At 62.0% G+C, this 27,064-nt stretch overlaps 1 protein-coding gene across 7 annotated transcripts in view; it reads right to left on the reverse strand.

Moving 5' to 3' along the window:
• The window catches only part of TNRC18 (trinucleotide repeat containing 18), a 90,132-nt gene that overhangs the window by 48,234 nt on the left and 14,834 nt on the right, over positions 1-27,064 (reverse strand). For 4 of the 7 annotated variants that reach the window (XM_086692584.1, XM_086692583.1, XM_086692579.1 and 1 more), the window contains 9 exons: positions 17,089-17,244; positions 14,866-14,991; positions 12,685-14,406; positions 6,466-6,568; positions 5,952-6,157; positions 5,385-5,531; positions 4,653-4,843; positions 2,989-3,418; positions 771-1,772 (listed from right to left, as the gene is read on the reverse strand). In XM_086692584.1, the coding sequence (XP_086548710.1) occupies positions 771-1,772; positions 2,989-3,418; positions 4,653-4,843; positions 5,385-5,531; positions 5,952-6,157; positions 6,466-6,568; positions 12,685-14,406; positions 14,866-14,991; positions 17,089-17,209 (4,048 nt within the window). In that variant the 5' untranslated portion in view covers positions 17,210-17,244. Of the gene's footprint in view, positions 1-770; positions 1,773-2,988; positions 3,419-4,652; positions 4,844-5,384; positions 5,532-5,951; positions 6,158-6,465; positions 6,569-12,684; positions 14,407-14,865; positions 14,992-17,088; positions 17,245-18,846; positions 19,052-27,064 lie in introns of those variants that run through there. The other 3 variants (XM_086692580.1, XM_086692578.1, XM_086692582.1) reach the window with 3 other exon arrangements.

Genomic DNA, 27,064 nt, shown 5'->3' on the forward strand with positions numbered 1-27,064 from the left:
CTGCAGCCCGGTGGTGACGGCCGCATGGTGGGGGGGGGGGGGGGGGGGGGGGAGTTGGGGAGGATGCACAATCAGCCCGTTGCAACCCATCTCCCAGCCCAGAGAGTTTGCTTCTGCACAAAGCATGAACCCCCAGGGAGCTAACGAGAATGAATCAAATACCTTTGCCGGAGCCACCAGGAAAGAGGTGGCCTCTTTTGGGAGTCTGCTGAATTGGGCAGGCCCGTGGGCCTGCGAGAAGTATTGGGTGACCCCCAAGAGGACAGTGGGCCTGCCGTGAATGAGGACAACAGACAGAAAAGTGGAGCAGGCGGAGAGGGAGAGACGGGGAAGGGGTACACAGGACAAGAAACTCCCGATGACGGAGTGCCCAGATCCAGCCATACCTGAAACTTATTACCTAGTTACCGCTGTACCTGGCTGCCGAGGGCCCATCGATTTCCCTCCCCTTTTTCTAAGCCAGTTCAAATGAGCCTTTCTGTCCCCCGCAACCCAAAGAATCATGCTAATACAAAACGCGGCACTGACAGAACGAGGAGAAACTTCACAGAGAAGCCCGCAGACCGAGCGCGCAGCAACACAAACGCACGTGAACACTACTAACCTGTAAACGGCAGAGATGACAAATTCTGCCCCGTGTATTTCTGCCTCAACTTTTCAAACATGAGTACGGGTAAACCCCATCCTGGGGATTTTCAAAATGTTTAAATCCTTAGGAAAATTAAAACCACCAAAAATGCCATAGAAACCGACCGCCCATGGCGACTCACCTCCCACGTCCTGGCTCCTCTTCTCCAGCTCCAGCCCAGCGATCTCGCTCAGCAGGGTGATGCCGTGCAGGAAACTCTGCTCCAGGACCAGGCTCTGCGCCGCCTCCAGCTTCTCCAGGGCCTGGGCTCCGGCGCCCGGGGAGGGCAGAGGCCTGGCCTGGGGCAGCTCAGCAGCCGCCGCCAGGGCATTCATGCCGGCCAGCGGGTCCTCTGGGCCAGGCAGAAACCGGTCGGAGCCTTCCTCCTCCTCCGGGAAGCAGGTGCCGCCGGGCACAGGCGCGGCCTCCCGGGCCTCCAGACTCAGGTGCTCTCCGTCCCCGGGGGGCACGTCACAGTCTGCCAGCTCCAGGCCGGGCCGGGGCTCGCTCGGGGGCGCCCGGGCTAGGCCTTCCTCGGGCACCGCCTCCACCACGGGCACGGCCACGGGCACGTCGACGGGCACCTCCACCGGCTCCTCCTTGGCCTCCACCAGCGTCTCCGGCGTCGGTCGCGCCCCCGGGTCTGGGGCAGCCACGCACGATCCCGTCCGGCCGGGTGAGTCGACCCGCGCTTCGGCCCCCTCCGCGAAGTCCGGGCACCCGGGGGCCTCCGCGACGCCCTGCCCGCCGGCGCTCAGGGCCTGGGCCTCCAGCAGGCCGCCTCCACAGCCGGCCGCGGGGCTCGGGGCCGCCGGCGCTTCCTCGGGGGGCGGCGCCAGAGGCGACTCCAGCGAGGGCAGCTCGGCAGGACCCTCGTCCGTGTCCTCCACCTCCGCCTTCACCTCCCGCTCTGCCAGCGCCTCTCCGTCCGGGCCCTCCCGCAGCGGCTCCGGGATCTTGGAGGGGGACAGGCGGATGGGCTTGTCTTCAGGCGAGAGCGCCAGGCGCTCGGGCCCGTCGGCCGGGAGCGGCACGTCGGGGGCCAGGCCGTCGGCGTCGGCCGCCGCCGTGGGCTGCAGCAGGAACGGGTAGGGCCTCCCGTAGTGCGGCGGCAGGGCCCGAAACGGGTACCTGGGCGGGAGATCTGCCGGAGACACGGCCAGTCAGCGGAGGCCCCTTCACCCGTCGCGTCTGACGTCCCCCGTGTCCCCCGTCAACACCCACCCGCCAGCCGGGACGGAGCCCCGTGGCCACCCCCTGCACCCGGCGGCCCTACACCAGGCGGCATCGGAGGACCCCTGCTGCCTTTCCGCACGTCCAGGCCACAGAGACACAAGTCGGCCGCCACCCCGTCCCGAGGGGGCCTCGGGACTCAGAGGCAGAAACCACGGTCGGCTCTCTCTTTCTCTGGCCCACAACGCCTCCGCGCCCGGCACAAGGCTGGCCCAGAAGCAAATGCTCCGTAGGCCGCCAATGGTCTTGACCCGGCAGGGCCTCCTTCGGCCTCCGTTCCCGCCTCACCCCATTCAAGTGGAGTCGGGGCAGCCCAACTGTTCAAAAATAACGGCAACACGGTGCTGCCCTCCACGTTTCTACTCTGAACCCCCGCCCCCAAGTGTAGCCGCCCAAGAGCAGGGTGGCGCGCGGCCAGATGTTTGCGGTGCTTCTGCGCAAGCTCCGGGTGCGCCACGGGAGCCAGACCAGGGGGAAGACGGGTGCCTGGAGCAGCCCCCGGGGCCAGGCTTAGTGCCGGCCTTTAGCGCGGCATCAAATCTCCCCAGAGAGGAGCGGTCACTTGCCCCAAGATTCTGGTGGTAGCAGAATCTGAATCGGAACTCAAATCCTCCCGAGGACGCTCTCACGCTCTTTAACAGCCGCCGGGGCAGAGGGACGCCATTAAGGCCACCTGCTGCACGTCCCCGCTGGCGCAGGGCAGGGGATGAGCACCTGTGCCCGAAGCACACGGCAGAGGGTGGGTCGGGGTCCAGAAAGGGCGCGATCATCGTGACAACCCTGCACGTGCCATGTGCCAGGAGCGCTTCCTTTACCGTTCTCGATTCGGTTTGGTTAACCCTCAGAACGAGTCCTTCTGAAGGAGGTTCTAACGTCACGCCCATTTCCCCGACTTTACTACCGAGGTGGGGCTGGAGAGAGGCTGCGTCCAACCCACGCACTCACGCGTTCACTCCAGAGCCTGGCGGAAGGCCCAGTACGCAGCCGGTGCCCCGCAGAGACAGAGGAAGGAAGGGCTGGACGGTCAATGAACTGGCGGCGATCGGTTCGACCAGAGCCAGACCCGACTCCGGTCTGGGCGACACGTGCCCCCCACCCCCACCCCAGGGTCTCAGCCACACTCCTACCCGAGAACAAGGCCTGGAAGGGGCTGGGGGCTTCCTTCTCCAACTCCAAGTCCTTCTTCTCCACGACATTCTCGGGTGCCTCCTCCTTGCGGGTGACACCGGGAGTGGGCGGCGGGGAGGCGGGCGGCGGGCTGCTGGGGTGGGAGCTGGGCGTGGCGGGGTAGGCGTAGGTGGGCGCCTTGGACACATCCTCCAGCTTCTGGATGACCTTGGCCTTCAGGGCAGCCACAGGGGAAGCGCGGGGAGATGGCGGCGGGCTCACGGCCTTGCCGTAGGTGCCCGTGGGGCCGGCGGCCAGGCCGGGGGGCTTCCGGGGCAGCAGCCCAGGGCCCGGGGCGGCCAGGCCGGCCTTGCCTGCAGCCTCCAGGCTCCGCTTGCTCACCTTCTCCTCCATCTCCACCCGATGCTCCTGGGCCTTCAGCCGCTCCTGCTGGGGAGGGGGCCGGCAGGCAGGGTGAGCACAGCAGGAGCCATCGCCGGGCACTTGCCCAGGCCCTGGGGTCGCCTCAAGCAGGGCCCAGCAGGCGGGCTGCCCGCCCTCCCAGCCTGCTACGGACATTCCGTCGTGGCTCACGTGTAACAAGCACAGCATTCCTTGTGGAACCCCAGACGGGGCTGGGCGGGGTTGGGGGGGGGGCTGTCTGGGGGGCCACCGGGGCTGGCGGGGGCCTCCAGTCCAGACTCCGGCCCCACCGGGAGCCTCAGTTGGCACAAGGGGGACAGGGCAGAGGCATGAGGCTCCTGACGATGAAGGAGGCGCCCCACTCCCCACACTCATATGGCTTTAGGATAGCTATCTTCACGGAGATAGGGTGGGGGTCTCTTCCTACATTTCATGGCTTTCGAGGAAATGGCAGGGAGCTGCTCGAGAAGAGCCAGTGCTCGCTGGGGGGCAGGGAGCCAGGGGGACCAGGCGGTCAGCACATAGAACACGCTGGCACCAGCTACACCCACGATTATCGAATCTCACTGAACGATCCCGAGGACATAGGATCACTGGCATCGCCACTTTCCTAAGGAGGAGATCTGAGGCTCAGAGACGTGAAGTCACTGGCCCAAGGGCACAGAGCCAGGCACGCCAGAGCTAAGGGTCAAACCCAGGCCCCGTCTGCTGCACAAGCCACCACCGTGGCCTCTGCGGTGGCCGCTGCATGAAGGGAAAGCAGCGAGGCCGAGAGAACAGACGTCCCGGAGCACCTGCAAGTACGCAGGAGCGCCGTTGGCTCCAGGGAGCCCACCCACACGGGGAACCAGCCCCTCGTGGCTCCTCCCGCATGGGACGAGTTAACGTGGGTGTTAGAGGCCAGCCCTGGCCCAGCCCAGCTGCTCGAGGAGGAGGCCAGGCCAGGCTTAGGAATCCGCAGGAGGCCCCGGGACCTCCTCAGCAGCCAACGCAAACTTGCCCAGTCCAGCAGGCTGCCTCTCCTGCCTCGGTTTCCCCGTTGCTCCCCGCACCCTGCCCCCGCACGGTTCCGCACACCTCTGGGCCTTGCCCGCGGTCAACTCCTCCAGGTCTGGGGGCAGACGCCCGCTCCCCCCTCCGGGCGGCCCTCCCTGACCACCAGCCCCCGCCATCCTTCGTCTCTGCCTGCGGACCCGTCTGCCTCTCCCTCTGCGGGGGGCTCGGAGGGTCATCCCTCGTCCCCCGCCCACCAGCAACTCACCACCAGCTGGGCGCTCCTCTGCAGCTCCAGGGCCTGGGCGGCCTGCTGCTGTAGGTACAGGAGCTCGTGCTGCCGCAGGAGGCGCTGCTGGGAGAAGAGCTGTAGCTGCTGGGCGTGGTGCAGGGCGCCGCGGCCCGGCGGGTACAGGGCGGCCCAGAGGGGGGGCGCCGCGGCCCGCTCCATCAGCTCCGCTGGGGACAGGGCGGACAGTGAGGCCGTGCCCGCCGCCCCCCTCTACACAGGGGGAGGCTGAGGCCCCCGGCAACGGAGCCTCTGTACCCCCTTCCCTGTCCCCAGCCCAGGGGACACGGGCCCTGTCCCCAGCCCAGGGGACACGGGCCCTGTCCCCAGCCCAGGGGACACGGGCCCTGTCCCCAGCCCAGGGGGGACCGCGCCCACACGCGGGGACCCCAAGCTCTTCCTCCCACCGCACCCGATGGTCTACCAAGTGGACTCCCATGGAATGGGAGGCGCCAGGGCAGGGGGGCCAGGCCCCAGGTGGGGGCAGCCTGCTTTGGTTCTGAGTAGGAGCCCATCAAAACAGGGACCACCATAGCGTTATTACCCGGGGAAGCCCCAGACATCAGAACATCCCCTAGGAGCCCTGGTCTAACTCCCACCCCGTTGTTCTGGGCAGACGCCTGTCCCCCAAGAAGGCCCTTGGCATCTGGGTCAGGCTCTCCAGGCAAAGCTACCACAGCCACTGCCCCCCACCACAAGGCCACCACTTACCAAAGTGAGGCAGGTGATCGCTGGGAATGACCACGAGCTGGCCTGACTGGGGGTCCCTGACGAACTGGTAGGCCGACGGCAGGGAGCCCCCCAGGCCAGGCGGGAAGGCAGGTGCCATGCCCTGGTGCAGAGGTGGGGGGCCCAAACCTAGGAGAGATCCAGGCCCGAGTCAATGCTAGGGGCTGGGGGCCCAGGACGACCCCAATTCTGTCCATTCCCGAGACGCCCCCTTCCTGGGGTCTCCGTGCAGGAAGCTGAGGGGTGACAGGCCGCAAGCCAACCACCCCTGGGTACCACCTCCAAATGGGCTCAACAGAGGGACCCCCACGAGGCCAGCGTCCTAGCAACCGTCCTCTTCAGACACGTGAGGGAGCCAAAGCGTCTGCAGAGGGGAAAGGCCCGGGCCCCAGCAACAGGAAGACAGGAGCCAGCTCGGGGCGTGGGTCCCACACGAGACTCCCCTCCACCCACAGTCCTGCCCCAGCCCCCTGTCCCAGTAAGAACCACGTCAGGCCCGCTCCGTCCTCAACCGCCAGACAAGGGGGAAGTCGCCCGCCCCACACCTACCGTAGGGGTGTCCGGCGAGCCACATGGACGCGCTGCCCGAGCGGGGCAACCAGGGGGGAGTGGCCAGGTGGGCTGCGGGGTCGGCGGACCAGCGCCCCGAGCCTGCCAGCGACGGGCCCCCAGTCACCATGAGGTTGGGGTTCAGGCCATTAGCAGCACAGCTGGTGGGGTGCAAGCGAGCCAGGTCGGCCAGCTCCTTACTTTCTCTGGAAGGAGAACAGAGGCATTGGCAACCGCCCAGCTGGCCAGGGGGACGTGGGAGAGATGGGGTGGTGCCCCAACTACCCAGGGGACACCCAGCGTAAAGAGGGGTGGGCTCAGCCTCAGAACAGAAGGGCCCCCGGGGCTTTCCCCCAGGAGGGGGACCCACACTGACTGTAGAGAGCGGCTGTGGGGCCATCTGGCCTAGGATCAGGGGCCAGGGCAGCTCGGGCTCTCAGGACAGGGGGCCCCACCCACTTAAGGTCGCCCTCCCTGGCCCCTCGCGCCCCCCCCCCCCCCCCCAAGCCCTCACCTAAGCAGCTTCTCCTGGTCTCGGTCCAGCCGCGCCCCCAGCAGCCGCTCCTCCCGGTGCCTGGCCCTTTCGTCCCCACAGTCGTCATCAGCTCGACCGTGTCCTGAGGGAAGCAGGCAGGCAGTGAGCCCCCAGCAAGCACCCCCTGCCGGCGCACCTGCACCCACCCCTGAGTGCCGGTGTGGACCTCGCCCGGGCAAGTGCGGGTGCCGCTTCACCACTGCTGTGCCTCGAAGGCGGGTTCTGGGGGCGGGGCGGGGCGGGTCAAGACGGAGGGGAAACCACAACCCAAGAAAGCAGCACAGCCAGACCCAGGTCCCAGGGAAGCACCTGCCACGCTCAAGCCCCACTGCGGTCCCGTCGTGGTTCTGGCTGTTGCAGACACGTGGCTAAGCCTTCTCAAATCAGGACAGTAAAGTAAAACTCGAGAACACGATCCACGTCAGGGGGAAGGGGGGAGGACGGAAAAACGTGGGAGCTGCCCCTTCAGCTATACCTTCCATGAGCTGCCCGACCCCCCGAGAGCCCTCAGAGCAGAGAAGGCGGGTCCCCAAGTCCGGCCTGGCACACAGCCGTCTGGTCCGTCCCCCCTCCCCCTGCCACCTTCCACCAGCTCCAGCTCCCGCCCCGGGCCCTCTCTCGGGGTGTTTTCCGCACAAGCCAGAACCCGGTGTACATGTGGCAGCCCCGGGCAGGCTAGGGCACGGCCGCTGGCCGCAGTGGCCTCACAGAAAGCAGCTGAGACGCTGCTCAAGAGAGAAATGCACTGGGGCTGGCGCCCACTCCACTGCATCTCGAGAGGCCCGGCGGACCTGGGAGGGGCACGCAGGGAGGAGGCCTCGCCTCGCCGAGGCGCCAGCACAGGTGCTCCGCGCCGGACCAGGGGTCCGGCAGCGGCCCCCGCACTCAGGGAAATGCTGCCATCAGCCATCTCCCCTTCGTGTCTCCCCTCTGCCCACCCAAAACTAGGAGCGAGCAAAGAACAGAGCCCCCAGGAGAGGCTCGGCAGGGTGCGCGGTGTTCCCCCCCCCCCCAAGCCTTCAGGAAGGCGGGAGCCTGACAGCCCCAGGACAAAGGACAGGAGCCCGGAGAGAGGCACACGCCCGTGGACCAAGCACACGAGGAGACAGACAGCAGCGCTGGGGAGGGGCGCACCCCAGAGGCAGGAGGGGACACTGGGCCGGGAGACCACCTGGGAGGACAGCCTGGAAGTCCCGGAGGCGGGCCAGGATGACAGGGAAGTGCAGTGAGCATCTAAGCTGAGACAGGCCAACAACGGGGGCATCCAGAGGCCAGGCAGGAGTGAGGGCGGGCGAGGGAGCACGTGTCTTCACAACCTGGCCCCTGTGGGACACCGAGGTGCCTCCCTGCTACGTCGACTATCCACGCGGGCTGCAGTCGGCAAAGTCGCTGAGCCAACTTCACTTACACCGGCTCAGAGTTGCTGTGGTCTCACCCGGCCCGGGCCCGGGGCAAGCAGGGGAGGGGCCCTCCGTGGGAGAGCAGTGCCACAGCCTGCCTGGGGGGAGTGTCAGTGCGGTTCCTGTAACCGCAGGGATCCTGAGACCACCCACCTGCTACATGACGGAGTAGAGGGTCCCTTTAGGGAATCCCCCGGGGTGGTCAGGTCCGGAAGGGCAGCCCAGGCTTCAGACAAGGCCGAGGTGTGGACGACCCCCCAGAGTCCCAGGGCCGGGCTGGGAAATTAGAGCATGCGCCCCAGCTCCCTTCTCCAGGTGGAGATGGCCTCCCAAGCCCATAGAAACCCCAAGGGCCCTCCTGCCCAGCGGCCCACCCTGCATTCGGGGACAGGACTTAGCAGTGACTCCTGGAGTCCCCAAAAGGGACAAGTGCCTAGAGGGTCACCTAGCCCCAAGCCCCCTTGTCCGATGTCTGTTGCCCCATCACCATGCAGGGTGCCAGTGGCTTCCCATCCCCTGTACACGCCTGTCCCTCCTGCAGAACCCCAGCCCCACAGAACCATGCCCCGGTCACCACAGCTCTCTATTCACCACACTCAGGGCCACACACGCTGTTCCCGACACCCAGAGTGCCCTTCCCCTAGACTATTCAGCCTTTCCTGTCAGAGTTTAGCTGAAATGCCACCTCCCCCACGAAGCCCTCCCTGACCACCTCTCCATCAAGCTCTCGCTTCTCTCCCTCCCCGCACTGATCACAACGGATTGCTGTTCTGCTCACTGGCTGTTCGCCATCTGTCTTCTCCATCAGATTCTGTACCGCTCTGGTTTAAGGAGTCCCACTCCTGCCTGTGTGCCTCCTTCCCTACCCGATACCTGGCCAAAGGGAAGCTACTCGATAAACACGCGGAGAACGAATTAACGGATAAATGAACCGACAGAGTCACAAGAAGATATCCAGGAAGAGGGAGATAAGCGAAGGCAAAGGCAAAGGCAAAGGCCCTCAGACAGAAGTCTGCCAAAGAACATCAGGGAGGCCATGGGGGCTAGACGGAATAAAAAGAAGGGCGCAGGAGGGGAGACCACAAAAGGGGTGAGTATAGACTGTAGGGCCTTGTAGGCTGTGGAAGGGAATGTGGTTCAGGTTTTGTTCAAAGTGAGAAGGGAAACCAGAGGGCCCATCACCTCTCCGTGCTGAGTTCCAGGGTGGTGGGAGGCCAGCTCCTGCACGAGGCAGACGTGCGGGGCAGGCGCGGGGCCCCCTCCAATGTCCCAGAGGCACAAGACCCCATCCCGGCCCTCCAGACATGAGTTGTGGAAACAACCCACATCTCAAGGCCACTTCTACGTGCAGGAGGCCCCCGGATCTTCTCTGGGCATTCACTCATTCAGGAGTCATCAACCCAGGAGGTAAGCCCCAGCCGTCTTCCCGCTCTAGGTTAGGAAACTGAGGCACAAGAAGACAGAGCCACCTGCCCAGGTCACAGCACCGACTGACAAGGAGGCCTCCTGGCTGGGATCGGAGTCTGAGCGGGTCTTCCAGATCAGTGTGCCTCCTGCGCTTCCCACGGAGAGGGGGCACAGGATGGGTGCCAGGGAAACGGCAGCCTTGCTCCCGGGGCCCACAGCCATGCGGCGACAGCCTCTCCGAGCGGGGCTGAGGCTGTGACCGAGGCCTGGTGCCCTGGCCTCCGTGAACGTGTCGGCAGATGTGGCTGCCACCGGCTCCGGGGTCTGGGGCCATGGCCGGGGCTTACACTCAGGCGACCCCAGCTCTGCCTGGAGCGATGCGGGCGCGTCCTCACGACCCCTCCCCCCAGATCTACCCCTAACGTGACTCCATCACAGAGCTAATGCCAACAGGCGAGACGAAGAGGGAAGAGACACAGGCCTGGGCCGAGGCTTCAAGCTCAGTCTGCCTCTTCGAGCCCGAGCCCTGGGACCCTGGCCAAGCCACTTTGCCTCCTCGCCCGCTCTCCCCAGGGATGAAGCTGGGAGGGTACCAGAGCCTGGGCTGGTTCTACCTAACGACCGAGTTCTCCCACGGCTGTGCCGCGCTTCGGGGCAGAGGCCACGGATCGCTGGGACTCACAGGCGTAGGTCACGCCCCTCCTTGGTCCATCTCAGGGCCTCTGAGGGCCCACGGGGACGTTACTCCGGGAGGATCTAGGACTCACAGGCACTGTCAGAAGCTCCCAGACCCAACAAGCTAAATGCAAGCCAAGAAAAGGCAGGCCTGTTCGTGAAGCACCTACTATGCGTCCGGCAGCCACGTGGTACACGTGGACACTGGGGCCCAGAAGGCTCAGGCCTCTTGTTCAAGGTCACGGAGCTGACGGACAGACGGGACACGAACCCACCGACAGGCAGAAGGCTCACTCTGAAACTCTGAGACGACAAGGAAGATAGGACGAGACCGGGAGACCCGGGCTGACGGCCACCCACTCGGCCAGGGGCGCCCCCCACTCCTGCCCTCCCACAAGGGCGCCCAGCACTGGGGGAAAACCACCACGTCCTATGGGAACGGTTTTAAGGAGAAGAACCCGCTGCCTACTTTTCGACGGGCGGCGGCACCAGACCAAGCCTGCTCCAGACCAATCCCCGAACATCTCACCCCAAACTCGCCAGGCCCTCCCTCCTCCCCACGTTCTGTCACACCGTCACACACACACGTGCTCTCACACACATGCACGTGCATTCCCTCACACACGTATGTTTTCTCTCACACGTTCTCTCTCTCTCGCTCTCCTAGGACCCCATGGACACAGGGCCCTCGGGCATGAGCAGGTACTCTGCGCTCCGACAAGAGCTCAGGGAACTGGGAGCCCCTGAGAGGGGTGCCGTGTCACGTGAGCATCCTCTCGGGCAAGGACCCAAAGAGCTCTGACCTCGCCAGGGGGGGGATCCCTGGGGGCAAACCTCTGTCCCAGCAAGAGGACCCGTCCAGCACCGAACCAGCCACCCCCTGGCCGAGGGTTGCTGCCCAATCCCCCTCCAATCCCAGTATAAGGCAGGGCCTGGGGCCAGCTCCCCGGGTCAGAGGACGGGCCTTCCTGGCTCAGGGAGGAGGGGACAAGGGAGGCTCCACAAAGAACCACGGGCTCATTCAACGAACATCCAGGAAGCTTCGCTCACTCTGAGTCACCTAAGCCGGATAAAGACCCTCGGCCGCTAGCCTGCATGCCAACGGGTGGGGCGAGGACCGGCAGGAGTCCCGGGGCGGCCCGTGCCTTGCGGGCTTCATCCAGCGCATCCAGGAGAGCAGGGCTGAGCCATCTAGAGGCATCTGGGACAGGAGAGTGGCCACGGATGGAGGATAAAGCCCAGAAGTCAGCACGGGTGGGCCAGACAAAGGAAGTGATGGGGACCCAGGAGTCAGACACCCAAGACACCCAGGTGGCCTATGGGGTAAAGTCTGACAGGTGCAGGGAAGGGGGCCACGTGGGTGCCACAGACAGGGGCCCACAATGTGACCAAAGCCTAAGCTCACAGCTGGGATGTACGGGAAGCTGGCTGGACACTGGGGACAGAGACGCAGGGAAAAAAATCCAGGCCGACCACTGAGAAGTCACGAGAGCAAGGCCAGTGGGAGAAGAGATCCCCGGGCCGTTACCCCAGTCCAACAACCCCACACCACAACACACTTTACACCGTCCAGGCAGAGGGTACGGCCTAGTACCCAACTGTCGAAGGGTCCTTGGCTCAACGATGGGCAGACCAAGGCCAGAGTTCTGATAAAAATGCCGCAAATAGGGGCGCCTGGATGGCGCAGTCGGTTAAGCGTCCGACTTCAGCCAGGTCACGATCTCGCGGTCCGTGAGTTCAAGCCCCGCGTTGGGCTCTGGGCTGATGGCTCAGAGCCTGGAGCCTGTTTCCGATTCTGTGTCTCCCTCTCTCTCTGCCCCTCCCCTGTTCATGCTCTGTCTCTCTCTGTCCCAAAAATAAATAAACGTTGAAAAAAAAATTAAAAAAAAAAATGCCGCAAATACCAACCCTCCCCAGTCCCATGAAGGATTCCAATGGCACGATATGCAAGGGACACAAAAAACACCATCAACCAAGTTCTGGGAAAATATTCAACTTCACCAATAACTGAAAGAAACGGACCGTTCTTCCCTACCGAAATCAGCAAGCATTTTTTAGGCCCTAAGGCACCGGATGTCCCACGAGACCACTAGGACCCAGTTTCTGTCGATCGCACTAGGTCATTCATTCATTTATCAAACACCTATTCTGGCACCAGGTCCCACACTAAGCGCTGGGATGATGAACGAGGCAAGGCAGTCACCCCCCTCAAGGACTTGGGATTGAAGGCCTCCAGCTGGCCTGTTCCTAGGAACCTATCTTAGGAAATGACTCAAAATATCAGGAAAATGCGATGCACAAAAATATTCAATGCAACATCCTAAACATGAACACATCAGAGAAGGGAAAACAAGAATGCCCGTGAGAGGAACAGTCAGCTGAGCTATGCTGTGTGCTCTAGACACAATAACAAAAGCCATTAAAAGATTATACACAGAGGCGCACCTGAGTGGCTCAGTAGGTTAAGCATCCGACCTGGGCTCAGGTCGTGATCTCACAGTTCGTGGGTTCGAGCCCCGAGTTGGGCTCTGTGCTGACAGCTCAGAACCCAGAGCCTGCTTCAGCTTCTGGGTCTCCCTCTCTCTGCCCCTCCCCCACTCTAGCTCCATCTCTCTCAAAAATTAATAACGTTAAAAAAATTTTAATCATACAAAGATCTCACAATCACAATACCAGGAACGCAGGGAGAAGGTGACAGGTGGGACCCAAGACCCACCTTTAACGTTGCTCAGTGACAGGGAGCGCTCCTGGTCGGCTAGCCCAGGCCCCAGCCGGCCACTGCCGCCACTGTCCTTCTGCCGGGCCACGGCCACCGCAATGCCCACGGGTGGGTGTCGCACTTCTGCCTCCCCCTGGGCACCAGTGCCCTCGCGCCCGAAGGCCTTGGCGCTCTCGGGCCTCTCCGGGTCCCGCTTCAGCTGCCGGCCTCCGCCCGCTGCAGGGCCCGCGGGGTGTGGCAGGCGGGCCTGGGCGCGCGGGGCGCCCGTGGAGGTGGGGGCAGGCTCGGGTTTCATGGTGCCCAGGCCTCCGAAGGGGCTCTTCTTGCCGCAGCCTCCGGGGCGCACGGCCACGGCCTCGCGCGCGAAGCTGCCGCTGTACTTGATGAGGCTCTGCATGGCCGAGGCCTCCCCGGGCCCGTGGGCCGCGGCGTGCACGTCGGTGCCCGGCCTGGCGCAGGCGGCCGCCGCGTGGGGCAGCGTGCCCCCGGGGTCCAGGTAGGCCTTCTTGGAGGCGGCCGCCGCCTCCTCCTCGGCGCGGCTGGCGTGATGATGCTGCGCGGCCAGCACGGCCATCTGCGTGGTGGCGAAGTTGCCAAGCTCGAAAGGCTTCCACTTGGGCTCAGGGCCGGCGGGCGGGGGCGGCCGCGCCGGCTCCAGGCCGAAGAGCTTGGCGGCCTGCTGGGGGGCGGCGGCCGGCCCGCGGGACGCGCGCTCGCAGGCCCGCGGCTCGGCCTCGGGCTTGAGCAGCTCCTTGGCGGGGAGGTAAGCCCGGGCGTCCGGGGAGGCGCGCGCGGCCCGCGTCGGCGGGGCTTCGGGGGGCGGCGGCCGCTTGAGCGAGCGGATGACCGAGTTCTTCTCGCGCAGCGCTTCGGGCCGGTCGGGGGGCGGCCGTGGTGACCCGGGCGGCGCCTGCAGGACGCCGGGCCTGCCCGCCTCGCGCTCCCGGGCCCGGGCGTCGCGCGCCTGCGATGCGATCTGGATGGGCCCCGGGCGCTCGTCGAAGGCCTCCACGGAAGGCACGAAGGTGGGCGCCACCACGCGGTGCTCGCGGCCCGACTCGCGCGCCGCCGCCGCGGCCGCGGCCGCCGCGGCTGCCGCGGGGAAGATGGTGTAGACGCCGGCGGGCGCCGGCTGCGGCGCGGCGAAGGCCCCGGCCGGGGCGGCGGAGGGCGGGGGCGGGCCCTTGGGCGGCGGCGGCGGGAGGGGCGACGGGCAGGGGCAGGGCCCGGGCAGCAGGGCCTCTGCGCGCCGCAGCCGCGCGCTCTCGTCCTGGCGCGCCGCCTCCTTGGCCACCAGCGCGGGGAGCCCCGCGTCGCCCGCGCCGTTGCAGAGGCTCAGCGCCGGCGGCGGGGGTGGGTTCTTGCCCTTGCACTCGGCGGCGGCGGCGCCCGGCGCGCGCGGCGGCCCCAGTTCGGCCAGGAAGGGCGACAGGCGCTCGGCGAGGCGCGGGGGCCCGCGGTCCTGGCGGCCCTCCGCCCGCGCCTCCTGGGTCAGGTCCACCACGCCGCGTTGCCCCGCAGCCTCCTCGCGGGCCCTCGGGTCCTTCTTGCCGAACAGCGGGGGCGGCTCCCCGCCGCGGCCCGCCCGCTCCTTGGCCGCACCTTCCCGCGAAGAGCCTTTGGCCGGGGCGCTGGAGGAGTGGCCGCCCGGGGTCCTGGAGGAGGGCGCGTGAGAGTGCAGGGCGCCCGGAGCCCCTGGGGCGGGCAGGTAGAAGCCGTCTGCGGGGGAAAAGAAAGAGTGCAGGCGTGAGCGAGTGCCCCCTCACCCCGCCGACGCAGAAGCGGAGGGCCCCTCAGGGGCGCCCTGCAACCCCAGGGTTAGGAAGGACGATCCTGCACAGCGCAGCCCTTGGAGGGCAGGCTCCGGAAATGGAGGGTCTAGAGGTCATAATCTCGCCTTGGCCACCGACTAACCTCTCTGGGCCTCAGTTTACTCATCTGGGAAAGGGGTAGAGGCCAGGGTTGTCTTTCGAGCCTACAGAGAGAGGGTCAGGCGAGTACAGCACAACTAGAAGGCACCAGAAGGCTGGGGGGGTGGAGGGCTGGGGAGGCCCTCAGGAGCAGGGGTCTTGGAAAACAGAGGGGGTGCTGCCTGGCATACCGGGTAGTGGTGGGGACCCCCAGAGAAACCCCTCAGAAGGTACCCTCCAACCCATCTCCCCACTCCCACCCCAATACCTTTCTGGGTATCGAAAATGCTGGGCTGGCCCAGCTGGCTGAGGAGGGGGCTCCCGCTGCTGGGGGGCTCCAGGTGGTTCAGGTGGAGGTAGGATGGGTACAGCCCGCTGGGCAGATGGGAGAAGCCTGGAAGAGAGAAAAAGTCGGATTGGCCCAAGGCATGGCCTCCCACCAGGAACTTCCTTCCATCCCGCTCTTTTCCTTGAAAATAAAATCTTTTAGCTGTGGAGGGAGCCCCTGGTTCCGGGAGCCCTGAGATGTACGACCAGCTCCGTAGAGCAGGCTTGCCTCCCTCTAGGCCCGGCCAGCCCCCAGCCGCTTAAGCCCTCAAATCCCCACCGGAAGAGGATCCGAATGGCTCCAACTAAGCAGCGGATGATGATGATGATGATGATGATGATGATGATGATGGGGGCTCTAATCACAGGCCAAGCGCTGCCAACTGTTTTGCCTTTGTTATTCTCATTTAAACTTCAGCAGCACAAAACTCTGCGAGGCGGATACTCTTAACATCCTCACTTTACAGATGAGACAACAGGCTCAGGGAGGACCACTGGCCCAAAGTCACACAGCAGAGGAGCCCGACTGTGAACGGAGGTCACTGGGACAGTTAACCTCAGCCCCACACAGACCACGTCGGGTGGTTTACTGATCTAATGAGTCCCTTCTGCTGTGTGACCCAGAGCAGGTCGATCACCTCTGAACTCAAGCCTGCCCAGCATCTCCAACTGTCAGGTCTCCCAGGAAGGTGCCGCCGGGAAAGAATTCCTCCTGGTGAGGATCCTTCCGGTGAGGCCTTCCCACCAGGGATGCCCAGAATTGGGGCTTTGTGGGAAGGAGAAGACAGGAGAGGGTAGCCACAGAGAAAAGAAAGGAAACATCCAAGAGGGCACACAACGGAGGCCCAAGAGCCCCTGAGCAGGGCCCAGAAAGTCAGGCCAACTGGCGAGCAGGCAGGTTGCCGAGCACCGGGGGAGGGTCCTGATGCTCTGCCTGGGCTGGGGGGGTCCTACGGGACCAAAGGCCAGTCGGAGACACCTGAGACTCGGGTCCCACGTGCCCCCAGTTGTTCCCTCCGAGGCCAGAGATGCAGGACCTGTCCCTGGCCACACCGGGCCCACGTTTCTCCCACGGCGCCACCTGCTAAAGATATTAACCACAACCCCAGAAAGATCAAGAGCACCTGATACACATGATCTCTTTCAAGCACTGAAACATCGCATCGGATCCCTCTGCTTTCTCGGCTGTAGAGTGGACCCGGCGGTCCTTACCTCACGGCTTGCTGGGCGTATAAGATGAGTTCAGATGTGCAACGCAATGTACATAGTAATAAGCACCCTACGTGCTTGGAGCCGTTACTGCATATGCGTTACTGCATAGCACTTGTGACACGGAAGAAAAGGGAGTCAGGAGGGGCAGAGGAGCAGGCTGGTGGCACGCAGGCACCAGAGGCACAGTCTTAGCTCTTCAGGTCCCTCCAGCCCCACCCTGGCTGACTGAAGAGGGAGGCTCAGGTGGGACCCCAGCCCCAAAAGACTGCCCACCTTCCCAGGCCTAGAGAGGCAGGACCACCCCCTCCTGGTGAGCCCCTGGCACCGAGGAGAAAGTGGGGAGACCGTGCGCTGCGAAAGACCCCAGATAGCCCTCGGGTCTGCAGTGGAGGCTCCCAGGACCCAGCATCCAAAATCCGCCAGAGCGGGGGAAGAGCTCAGGGTCCCTCAGGCCCATCCCTTCCCCGACAGAGGGGACCGTGGCCCTCACTGCCGAACTGCAACAGGAGGACCCGATGACCCTGGTCCCACTGCTCCAACACTGCTTATCGAGGGTCCCCAGGGAGACTGCGGTGACCAGAACTAGGCCCTGCCCTCAGAGCTCACTCTGGCGGGAAAACGGATGTCTCACAAATAAACACGCAGATAAACCTGTCCTTCAGGTGAGAGGTGGGCCAGGGCAGGGGGGTGGGGACGCGGGTAGCTGAGCCCTAAGGGATGAACAGTGGATGAGGGCCCGCGGCGGCGGGAACAGCTTGGGCAAAGGCCCCATGACAGAGACCAGAGGAAGCACTGAGGAGCAGCAGGGCAGCTGGACGAGCAGGCCTTGTCCCCCCACCCCCCAGCCACGGCAGGAGAGAGGCCCGGAGGCGGAAGGGAGTGGGCAGGATGGAGAGGTGCCAAGGACAGTGGCCCGCAGCCCTCAGCCCCGCCCACCTGGCACACTCCTTACCTTCATGGGCATGAGCGGCCCACAGCTGCACCATAGGCAGGTTGTTGGGGGTAGGGGAGCGGAAGGAGAGGTCAGAGGGCAGGGGCACGGGGCTCCCGTGGGACGCGGCTGAGGGCCCCATCCCGCTGGCCACAAAGCTGCCCAAGAAGGCCTCGCCTGCAGAGAGAAGGGGGGGGGGACTGTCAGGCACCCACCAGGCCCCCACTGCCCGGCCCAGCAACCCGGAATCCCCACGTCTCCCCCACTTCTTGGAGCTACCACTGGCAGGGACACCAGAGAAGCCTTTCCGCCCCACCCTTGACCCTCCGGCTCAGGATGGGTCTGGTCACCTCGACCAGATCCCCTGGGACTTGAAAAGGCTGCAAGTGTGGCCCCAGAGGAGCAGCCAGAAGGACGCCCGCCACCAAAGACCCTCACCTCCGGGGCACCCGGCAATTAGCAAGAGGGCTCTCCCAACCCCAGACCCAAGCGGGACGGTCTCCCCACCTGCAGATAAGAGCTGAGGTGCGGCGGGGGACAGGGCCCTCCCGAGGCCACAGAGCGAGGGGGTAGGGGGTGGGGGGCCCGTGGCCTAAACCCCTGCTCACGTGGAGCTCCTGGATCAGGGGGGACCCCACGAGTCGGAGAGCGACCCCAAGGCAGCCCTGGTCAGACCTGAGGCGTTCTCGGCCAGCATCGGCCAGCCCGGTGCCGGAAGAACCACGTGCCCATTTAAGGCACCAGGAAGCTGCTGTTCGGAGGTGGGCAGTGCCCGGTCGCACAGCCAGGGAGCCCTGACCCGGAATACACACCCCGCAAGCACGCCACAACTACAGCGGATTAGCGAGAGGAAGCAGCGAAAGACCGAGAGCAATGGGCCATCCTTCCAGAGAGCAGAGCATCCCACCCAAGGTCCCTCGGATGGGGGTGTGGTGGCCAACTGCTACTTGGTAGAGCGGCATGCCGGGGCCTGGCTGGACGTCGCCTACCCCAGCCACGCCTCACCTGGCCAGGCCCACCCCAGAAGGGATGCCCCCTCGCTGCCACCGGCCGGGGGCGCTGGCCCTCAGGATCCATACACCCCACCCTTCAGGGGAAGATCCCGGCAGGCCTCCGGGTCACAGGCCAGGGGGAGGCCTGGGAGACTTGGGCGGGGGGGGGGGGGGGCTGCCCTTCCCTGGCCTCAGGTCGCTCATCAGCAAAATGGGAATACTAACGCCTCCCTTAAGAACCACAGTGAAGAGGAAAGCACGCACCGCAGGAGAATAGTAACAACAAACTCGCCCAGTCACTGACGAGCACCAGTCTGGGGACTGAATCCTCCCGCCAACGCCCCCTGGAGGAGGGGCGGAGGCCTGCACACAGAACCGAGCACGGCGGGGACGGCCAAGCAGCCAGCAGGAGCCAGCTCTGGCCAGCCCGAGCTAAGGGCTGCCCGTGTGCCCCCTCGGGTAACCTCCCCACGTCCCTGTGAGGCGGGCACTGTCTGCAATGACCCAGACGAGACACCATCGGCGGCCCCAGCCCACGGGGGGGGAGGGGGGCTCCCAGAGCCCCGTCCCACCTCAGGGTCCCCAGCAGCGCCGTATGCAGTCTGTATACGACAGGTGCTCGCTTACTACCTCCCGGGGGCACAGGATGCCACAAAGTCCACCCGGTCCCTTTGGGGGTACATGCAGGGAAACGGCAGGAGGACACCTTCTGGCCACATGTGCCATCACCAGACCCCGTGTCTGCGGAGTCCCCGTCCTCCAGCCCGGCCTCACCCAGCCCCCTCACCAGACTCCAGCGCCAAGCCTTCGGGACCCAGGGCCATGGCGGCCGGTCAGGACACCCATGTGGCCCGAGCCCGGGCAGCAGGGCCTCTGGGCCCCGCCAGGCCCCAGGCTTCCTCCTTGGCAGGCAGGCGGGTAGAAGGCTCCGGAAGCCAGCAGCCAGAGGTTTGCGCAAGGGCTTACATCAGCCACCAGCTCTTCCTGCCTCGGGCCGCGCGGAAGCCCGGTGGCCCAGGCCTGCCCCTGCCCAGGCTTGTGAAACCCGCCCAGCAGCACCCAAGGCCCGGTGGGGCGTTGGTGCCCGGATGCCACCAACGGCTCCCGCCCGCCACAGGGGCTCAACGGCGCCCAAACTCCCTTCCCCGGGTCCGGCGGGAATTCTGGTGCCCTGGCAAGACCACGCGGGCCAACGTGTGCCCCTCCCAGACCAGAGGTGTGCGACTCCGTGGAACGGGCACACCGTCGCCACCCCACCGCCAGTCACAAGGACGGTTACACACGACAGGGGCGTTCATTTGCACATATACCCTGCCCCCCCGTGCTCTCCCCGAACTATTCTCCTGAAGCCGCTGAGCGATGGATCTCGGATGCAAACCAAACACGCTTCCGAATGCCGGTGGCTGCCTCCGTTCCACCCAGCCGCTCGGGCACCAGCCCCCAGGTGTCCTTGTCGACCCCCCCAGACCCAGCCCGTTTCCCCCTTAGGTGGGGCCTTCCCGGCGCCTCACCGAAGCCCCTCTGGCCACTGCATCCAAGCCCCTGCCAAACACACTTGGTAATGCGGATCCCTCCCCACAAGCGGGTCCCCTCCCTGCAGGCGAGAACCGCCAGCCTCACTTCCTGCCACCCGGGACCCGGCACACAGCAGGCGTCAACTCGTGGACTGACTACACGAGGGCCGTTTCTAATCCTCCGATGGCAAAAGCGGACAGACCCGCGTCAGGATTAGGAGACAGGGTAGTGCTCCCTTCGGCAGCGCAGATACTAAGGGCAGGGGCGGCCCCTGACCCCTGAAGACACCCACCAGGCGCCATCCCAGGCCATCCTGCCGGGTCTCCCTGGCGTGGAGGACAGGCAGCTGACCCCCGCCCCGCATTGCCAGAGCCTCCAGGCTGCCGTCCGAGGCCCCGGCCCGTGCCCCGGCATCCCTGGTGCTCCTCTCAAAGTCTAGGTACACACCCCTGCTCCTCGCACCCACCCCTGGGGACCCGGTGACGGCCTCCTAGCTCCCCCGATGTGGGTCTCAGGTCTCCGGGGGGACAGCGACAGTCAGGCCAGAGCCCAATGGTCTCTCCCTAGACTTTGCTGGAAATCCTCCCGCAGGGCCCGAGGTGGGAGGGGCTCTCCCTGCCACCCACCGCAGGCTGAGCTCGAGGCCCGGGCCCCACCCTGGCCCCAGGCTGCCCCCTGGTGGCAAGAGGTGCCGCCTGCTCACTGGCCGCCTTGGAAGCCAACACCAATGACCTAAAACACACGTGTAACCACAACAAATTACCGTCATCCAGAATAATAACGGCGAACGCTAAACAAACAGGCTGGGCCACCTGGCACCACTCATGCTGAAACCACTTCAGGTTCACACGTGGTCATTTGTGGACTCTTCTCGCCGGCATGAGGACAAGCAACGATCGTAAGTCACAGGGCGCTGGGCAGGGCGCGGAGCTGGGGCTGACCCCAGAGCCCAGCAATCGGCTCTGCAGCCCTGCGGGGCAGTCACCCATAGGAGAATGTTCCCGCTGCCCCGTTTGCCGTTCCGAGCAGGCCAGGTGAATAAATGACACTTACGGCCCCGTAACCAACAGCGTTGGACACATGCTCTGTATCTGTGCTGAGGCTACCTACAGCAGCCACTTGTGGCTACTGAGCACGTAAATGTGGCCGGTGAGTTAACACATCTTTAACTTTCTGAAATCTTCATGAGTCTAGGGGCACCTGGGTGGCTTAGTTCAGCATCCAACTCTTGATTTCAGCTCAGATCATGATCTCGCGGTCTGTGAGTTCGAGCCCCGCGTCGGGCTCTGGGCTGCCCGCTCGGAGCCTGGAGCCTGCTTCCGATTCTGTGTCTCCCTCTCTCTCTGCCCCTCCCCCCGCTCGTGCTCTGTCTCTCTGTCTCAAAAATAAATAAGAACATTAAAAAAAATTTTTTTTTACCGTGTTTTAATTTTAAATTAGTTTATACTTAATTTAGCTTCAGTCTGTGAGGGCCTCTCCTTGCTGGAAACTAGACTGGGGCCAGGAACGAGACCTCTGACAAGCCCGTCCTCCACCACAGGAAGGGAGGTAACAGAAGGGTCCCCAGGGACGACAAAGAGACAAGACCCTGGCTCCAAGGCCCACTTGACTTTGGGCAAGTTTCTTAGTGTCCCCAGGCTGTGTGAAGTGGTCACATGGTAAAACATAACGTGCAAAACGCTTTCGTGAAGTGCCACGGGACGTCAGCTGCCATTTTTACTGTCATTCTCGTGATTTTTCGGTACAAACCCTGGGGCTCGGAGAAGCAGAGCACCTGCTCAAAGTCGGGGTGTGGAAGGGACCACTTCCTCTACCCAAATTCCCTCTGTCCTTCCTTAAAACTTTAATTTTGCAAGCAGAGTGCTAGTGATGGCCCCCTACGAAGGCACTAAATACTACTGAATCACATACTTCCGAAGGGTTAATTTGAAATTCACTGTATGGAATTTCACCTTGAACTGGAAGACAACAACAACAAATGATAAGCTCTCCTCTCTGCTGGCTGGTAGACCAGCCTCTCTGCCCAGAGCGCCCTGATGCCCGGCGCAAGGCAGGCGGCCCCTGGGCTGGCAGCTCCCCATCCTGACTCACCCTCCCACAGGCCTGGGAGCGCAGGAACTTGGTTCCCCTCATTTTACAGACAAAGAAACTGAGGCTCAGAGCTTGCCTGGGGGGACCAAGTTGCTGGGACACTGCTATAGACACACTGTCACACCAAGCCCTCAGCTTGGGAAGCCCACCATGGCGGACCCCTACCTCTAGTCCAGTCCTGGGCCCTGAGAGAGGGAAAGTGAGGGAAAGTGAAGGAAGCCCCTCCCCAGCCCCCCTCCCCCACCGCCACCCTAGGACCTAGGAGGTGCCTGGAAAGTGGTCTTCTCCTTCTCTGGTCCTCAGTGCCCAGGGAGAGGGCAAGGATGCCCCAGGGGGGCCGAGGAAGGAGGCACTGAGGCCCAGCTCTCCGGGTCCCTCCAGGAGCATAAGCAGCAGAGAGCTGGGTAAGGTCGGCCTTAGCTCCCCACTCTGTGCCCCCTCACACACTGAGTTAACAGGCCTTCCCCGAGCTGGGACCACCACCATCCCAGCCCCTCCCACCCCACACACTGCCAGCCATGGACAAGCACCCCGGGATCACAGCAGTGACCTATGGATTTGGGGACGCTGGCCAGCCTGTTTTCAGCCATCACCACCCCCCTCACCCACACCTGGAACACAGGAAGAGCTTCCGAGGTTTGCCTACTCTGAAGCTGGCCAAGGTCGCCAGAAGGCAGAACTTGAATCCAGACAAGGTCCGTCCTTCCGTCTGTCCATCCATCCATCCCTCCTTTCTTCCTTCCCTCCCTCCCTCAATGCTTATGTAGGCCTACTGTGTGTCAGGAGTTGGGGACTAAGCCCATCCAGATACACTCTGTAATGTGCTACGCTATGCCCATCTGCTGCCAGACACCCCCCGTCCCCCGGCCAGAGTAACAGTCAGGCCACCTCAGCTGGCCAGTGGAATCCTGCCTCTGTAACAGATGGAAGTCACTGGGGACCCTTCTAGTCCTGCTCTGGTGGGAGCAGGGAGGGGTACTTGGCGAGATCATGGCGGGTACAAAGGTTTGGTAAACGATGAAGGATTTTATCACTCCAAATGGGCTGGGCTGGAACATGGAACAGCACAGCCTCACAGGCTGCACCCCAGGGCCTTTGCACCTCAGCCTGGAATCCCTTCCTCCCTCCAGATACGCCAAATGGTCTGGAAACTCCCATCTGTATAGACCTCGCTCCCTTCTCTTATACCCCAAGTGACGCTTGATGAATACGGCCTTCCCTAGCCATGCTATTTTATTTTGCTAACCACGCTATTTTGGACTGCGACCCACCCCACCCTACACCCTTTCCTGAACTATTTTTCTCCATAGCGCTTATCACCATTTATCATACCAAGCACACATTAGTTCCTTCTTTATTGTAGCTCCTTGTTTATTGTCCCTCTCCACCCACTGGAACAGGAGTCGGCAAGCTTTTTCTTGAAAGGGCCAGATAATAAATCATTTAGGCACTGGGGGCCTATCTTGCCTGCTGCAGGGAAAGCGGCCACAGACAACACATAAACTGTTGGGCTCTGTGCCAATAAAACTTTATTTACAAAAAACCGGAGGTACACCTAATTTGGCTAGGGTCCGCAGACCCTTACGTTACAGTGTGGGTTTATTCCACCCCAAGTGCCCCCTACGCTGCACACAGAAGGAGCTCAATTATGGAGGAGACGGATGGGCGAGGTTATGATCAGCCAGAGCCTTTCCTGAGACCCTGCTTCACAGCCAGCATTCGGTGTTCAAGAGGCTTTGCTTCATTCTGTCTCCCCACCCTCCTCAACCCTGGGAGGGGAGGATTCTTAACTGTTCTGCAGATGAGGAAATTGAGGCTCTGACTCCAAATTCTACACTTTTCCACTCAGCCACACCACCCAGACGCTAGACCCTATTTGCCTGGTTTCGCTCCCAGCAAAGCCTCCCCCTAGCCAAAACAGAACAAATCTATCGTCCCTTTCTATTTAAAACGTTCCGGCCTCAGAAAGGAGCTGTATCCCTTAAAGTGTCACCAAAGGCTATCAGAGCATCTCATCAGCATGATCAAATCAGGGTTATCACCCAGAAAAGAGCTCATTCCAGCCCAGAGCACCGACATGTGACTCAGGCGTTTCTATGACAGCAGCTGAAAATAGGGTGAGGACCCTCCAGATAAAATGACCTTCACTCCCACTGATCCCGAGACGCACAGACCTCTGTAATATCTAAGCCAGAGAGCGGGTTAATGCCCTCGCCGTATAAAAAAGAGTCTGATCATTCAGTAAGAATCCCAAGCAAATCACCGACAACAGCAAATGGCTGAATCCAGTAAGAAATTTCTCGTTAGGATTTACAAAGAAGTATCAAAAGGGGATGACGCCATTTTCGTCTTTCCAACGAGCACATTTGGGGTTTGGCTGCGGGGAGGGCGGAGGCGGGGTGGGAAGCCACCCAGGGAGGGTGAGTAGAGAGCCAGCCCATCCCCAGCTTTCAGAAAGCAAATCAGCAGAACTCTTCAAGGCCTGGAAAAGGCATGCAGACCCACTTTGGGGGTCCCTCCCAAGGAAATCACCAGATGTACCTCCTAGGATGCTCACTTTGGTCAGACTGAGCCAGAGATTCAGTGCAATCCCCATCCAAATCCTGGCAGTTGTGTGTGCGTGTTCAGTCTCTAAATGTTACCCCCAAATAGGAAGCAGACTCCCGAGGAGGTATCTGCACACCCGTATTCGGAGAGGCATCATTTGCAATTATTCCCACCAGCCGAAGGTAGGAGCTACCCAAGGCCCGGCTGGATAACCAGAACTCGGTCCATCCATAAAATGGAACATGATTCAGCCTTAAAAGGAAAGGAGGGGCCCCTGGGTGGTGGCTCAGCCAGTTAGGCGTCCGACTCTCGGGTTTTGGCTCAGGCCACGATCTCACGGTCCATGAGTTCAAGCCGGCATCGGGCTCTGTGTTGGCAGTGTGGAGCCTGCTTGGGATTCTCTCTGTCCCTCTCTCTCTCTGCCCCTCCCCTGCTCGTGTTCTCTCTCTCTCTCTCTCTCTCTCTCTCAAAATAAACAAATAGTTTATTAAAAAAAAAAAAAAAAAGGAAACTCTGACATGTGCTCCAACATGGATGAATCTTGAGGACATTATGCTCAGGGAGATCAGCCAGACACAGAAAGACAAATGCAGAGATCAAAGTAGGATCCCTCTTTTAGGAAGGTCCCTGGAGTCGCCAAGTTCATAGAGACCGAAAGTAGAAGGGTGGGTGGCAGGGGCTGCGGGGGGAGGGGCAGGGAACAGGGAATTGTTGTTTAATGGGGACAAGGTTTCTTTTTTTTTTTTTTTTTAATTTTTTTTTTCAACGTTTTTTATTTATTTTTGGGACAGAGAGAGACAGAGCATGAACGGGGGAGGGGCAGAGAGAGAGGGAGACACAGAATCGGAAGCAGGCTCCAGGCTCCGAGCCATCAGCCCAGAGCCCGACGCAGGGCTCGAACTCACGGACCGCGAGATCGTGACCTGGCTGAAGTCGGACGCTTAACCGACTGCGCCACCCAGGCGCCCCGGGGACAAGGTTTCGAAAATCAATTCCAGGTGGACTGTGGATCTCCACGTTAAAGGCAAAACAGGAAAGCTTCTAGAAGAACATGGCGAAAAAATACCTTCACAGCCCGAGGGCAAACAAAGGTTTCTCAAAGCCCGTTTTATAAACGGCACGAACCAAAGAGATAAGAATGATGTACTGGAGATTACGTTCAAATGAGAAATGTCCATTCATCCCAGGACACCATTAGGAGGGAGAAAAGGGAAGCTACCGCGTGGAAAAAGATCTGTGCCCTACGTCACCAGGGAAGGGTCTGTATCCGGAATATATAAAGAACTGCTGCAATTCAATGAGAGAAAGTCAGACAAGAAAAGGTAGAAATGGGCACCCGGAGGGTCACAGATAAGATATCCAAATGGCCAGTAAACTGATAACAAGGCACTTATTCTCTTTTCTTTCTTTTTAAGCTTTTTTTTTTTCTAAAGTATTCTCTACACCCAACGTGGGGCTCGAACTCACAACCCTGAGACGAAGAGTTGCACACTCCTCCGTCTGAGCCAGCCAGGCGCCCCGGTACTCAGCCTCTAAAACCAGGGAGGGAACGTGAATTTAAACTACCACATCCGGGCCCGCCAGAGGGGCTGATGTCAACAAGGAAAGATGGACAGGATTAAATATTAATACGCGGCTGGAGGAAGCGTAAATTGGTACAACCACTCTCACGACCGGTTGGGCACAATCTGCCAACCTTCGTGACCCAGCCGTGCCCTCGCAGGTATACATCCGAGGGCAAGGTGTGGAAAGGCGCACAGCAAGTCGGCATTTCTACGCCTTCCGCGCGCAGAGTCTAACCACGATAGTAGGCAGAATCGGAAAACGACCCAAATGTACATCAACAGCCGGATAAACAAATCGTGACGTGGCCGCACCACGAACATCTCCAGCGAGGAGAAGCTGCCACCACCCAGACCGGGGCCGTGGTGAATCTCACCACCTCACCCAAAAGGCAACACAGCACATGCTTCCTTGTAATACCTGCGCGGACAGGCGACTCAAGCGACTCAAATCTCAGGTGGTTTGAGAAGGTCACCTCTTGGGAGGGGGAAGAGAGCAGGGGGACCGTTACGCAGTGGGTTCAGTTTGTGAAAAAATAATACAACTGTACGTCAATGATCTATGCCCATTTCTCCGTGCATCTCAAACCCCAATAAAAAAATACCCATATGGGGCACCTGGGTGGCTCAGTGGGTGAAGTGTCCAACTCTTGATTTCGGCTCAGGTCATGTTCTCATAGTTGTGGGATCAAGGCACTCTGTGCTGAGTGTGGAGCCTGCTTGGGATTCTCTCTCTGCTCTTCCTCTGCCCCTCTCTTGCGTGTGTGTGTGTGTGTGTGTGTGTGTGTGTGTGTGTGTGTGTGTGTTCGCTTCTCTCTCTCTCTCTCTCTCTCTCAAAAAAAAAAAATCTGTAGGAAAAGAAAGGTCAGTGGGGGTGGAGAGAGGCCAATCTGAACACTAACATGATAAGTATTACATTTTAAGTAATCTTTATGAGTAATTTTTACAAACTCTCACCTTGACAAAATTTGCAAAAACTGAAGCAAGTGAATAAATTAAAATGAGCCAAGAGAGGAAAAAAGGAAAGAGAAGGAAAAATTCCTACCAATGACCAAGCTCTCCCCAGCATCTGGCTTTCTGGCAGGTCAGGCCTTGCTTCTAGAGGCCCTCACTTCCCAGCTGTGTGGCCTTGGGGAGGTAACACCACCTCTCTGTGCCTTACTTTCCTCTAAAGTAAAATGAAGGCAGCAGGAAAGGAACAAAGCCGTGACCACAGCACTCCCCTATGCTAGAGGTAAGTCCCACACGACAGGTAAGCAAGGCTGAGGGACAGAGCTCCAGGCTGGGTTG

This window comes from Puma concolor, chromosome E3, assembly GCF_028749965.1.
Source record: "Puma concolor isolate L17-30 chromosome E3, mPumCon1.1.hap2, whole genome shotgun sequence".
Lineage (NCBI taxonomy): Eukaryota > Metazoa > Chordata > Mammalia > Carnivora > Felidae > Puma > Puma concolor.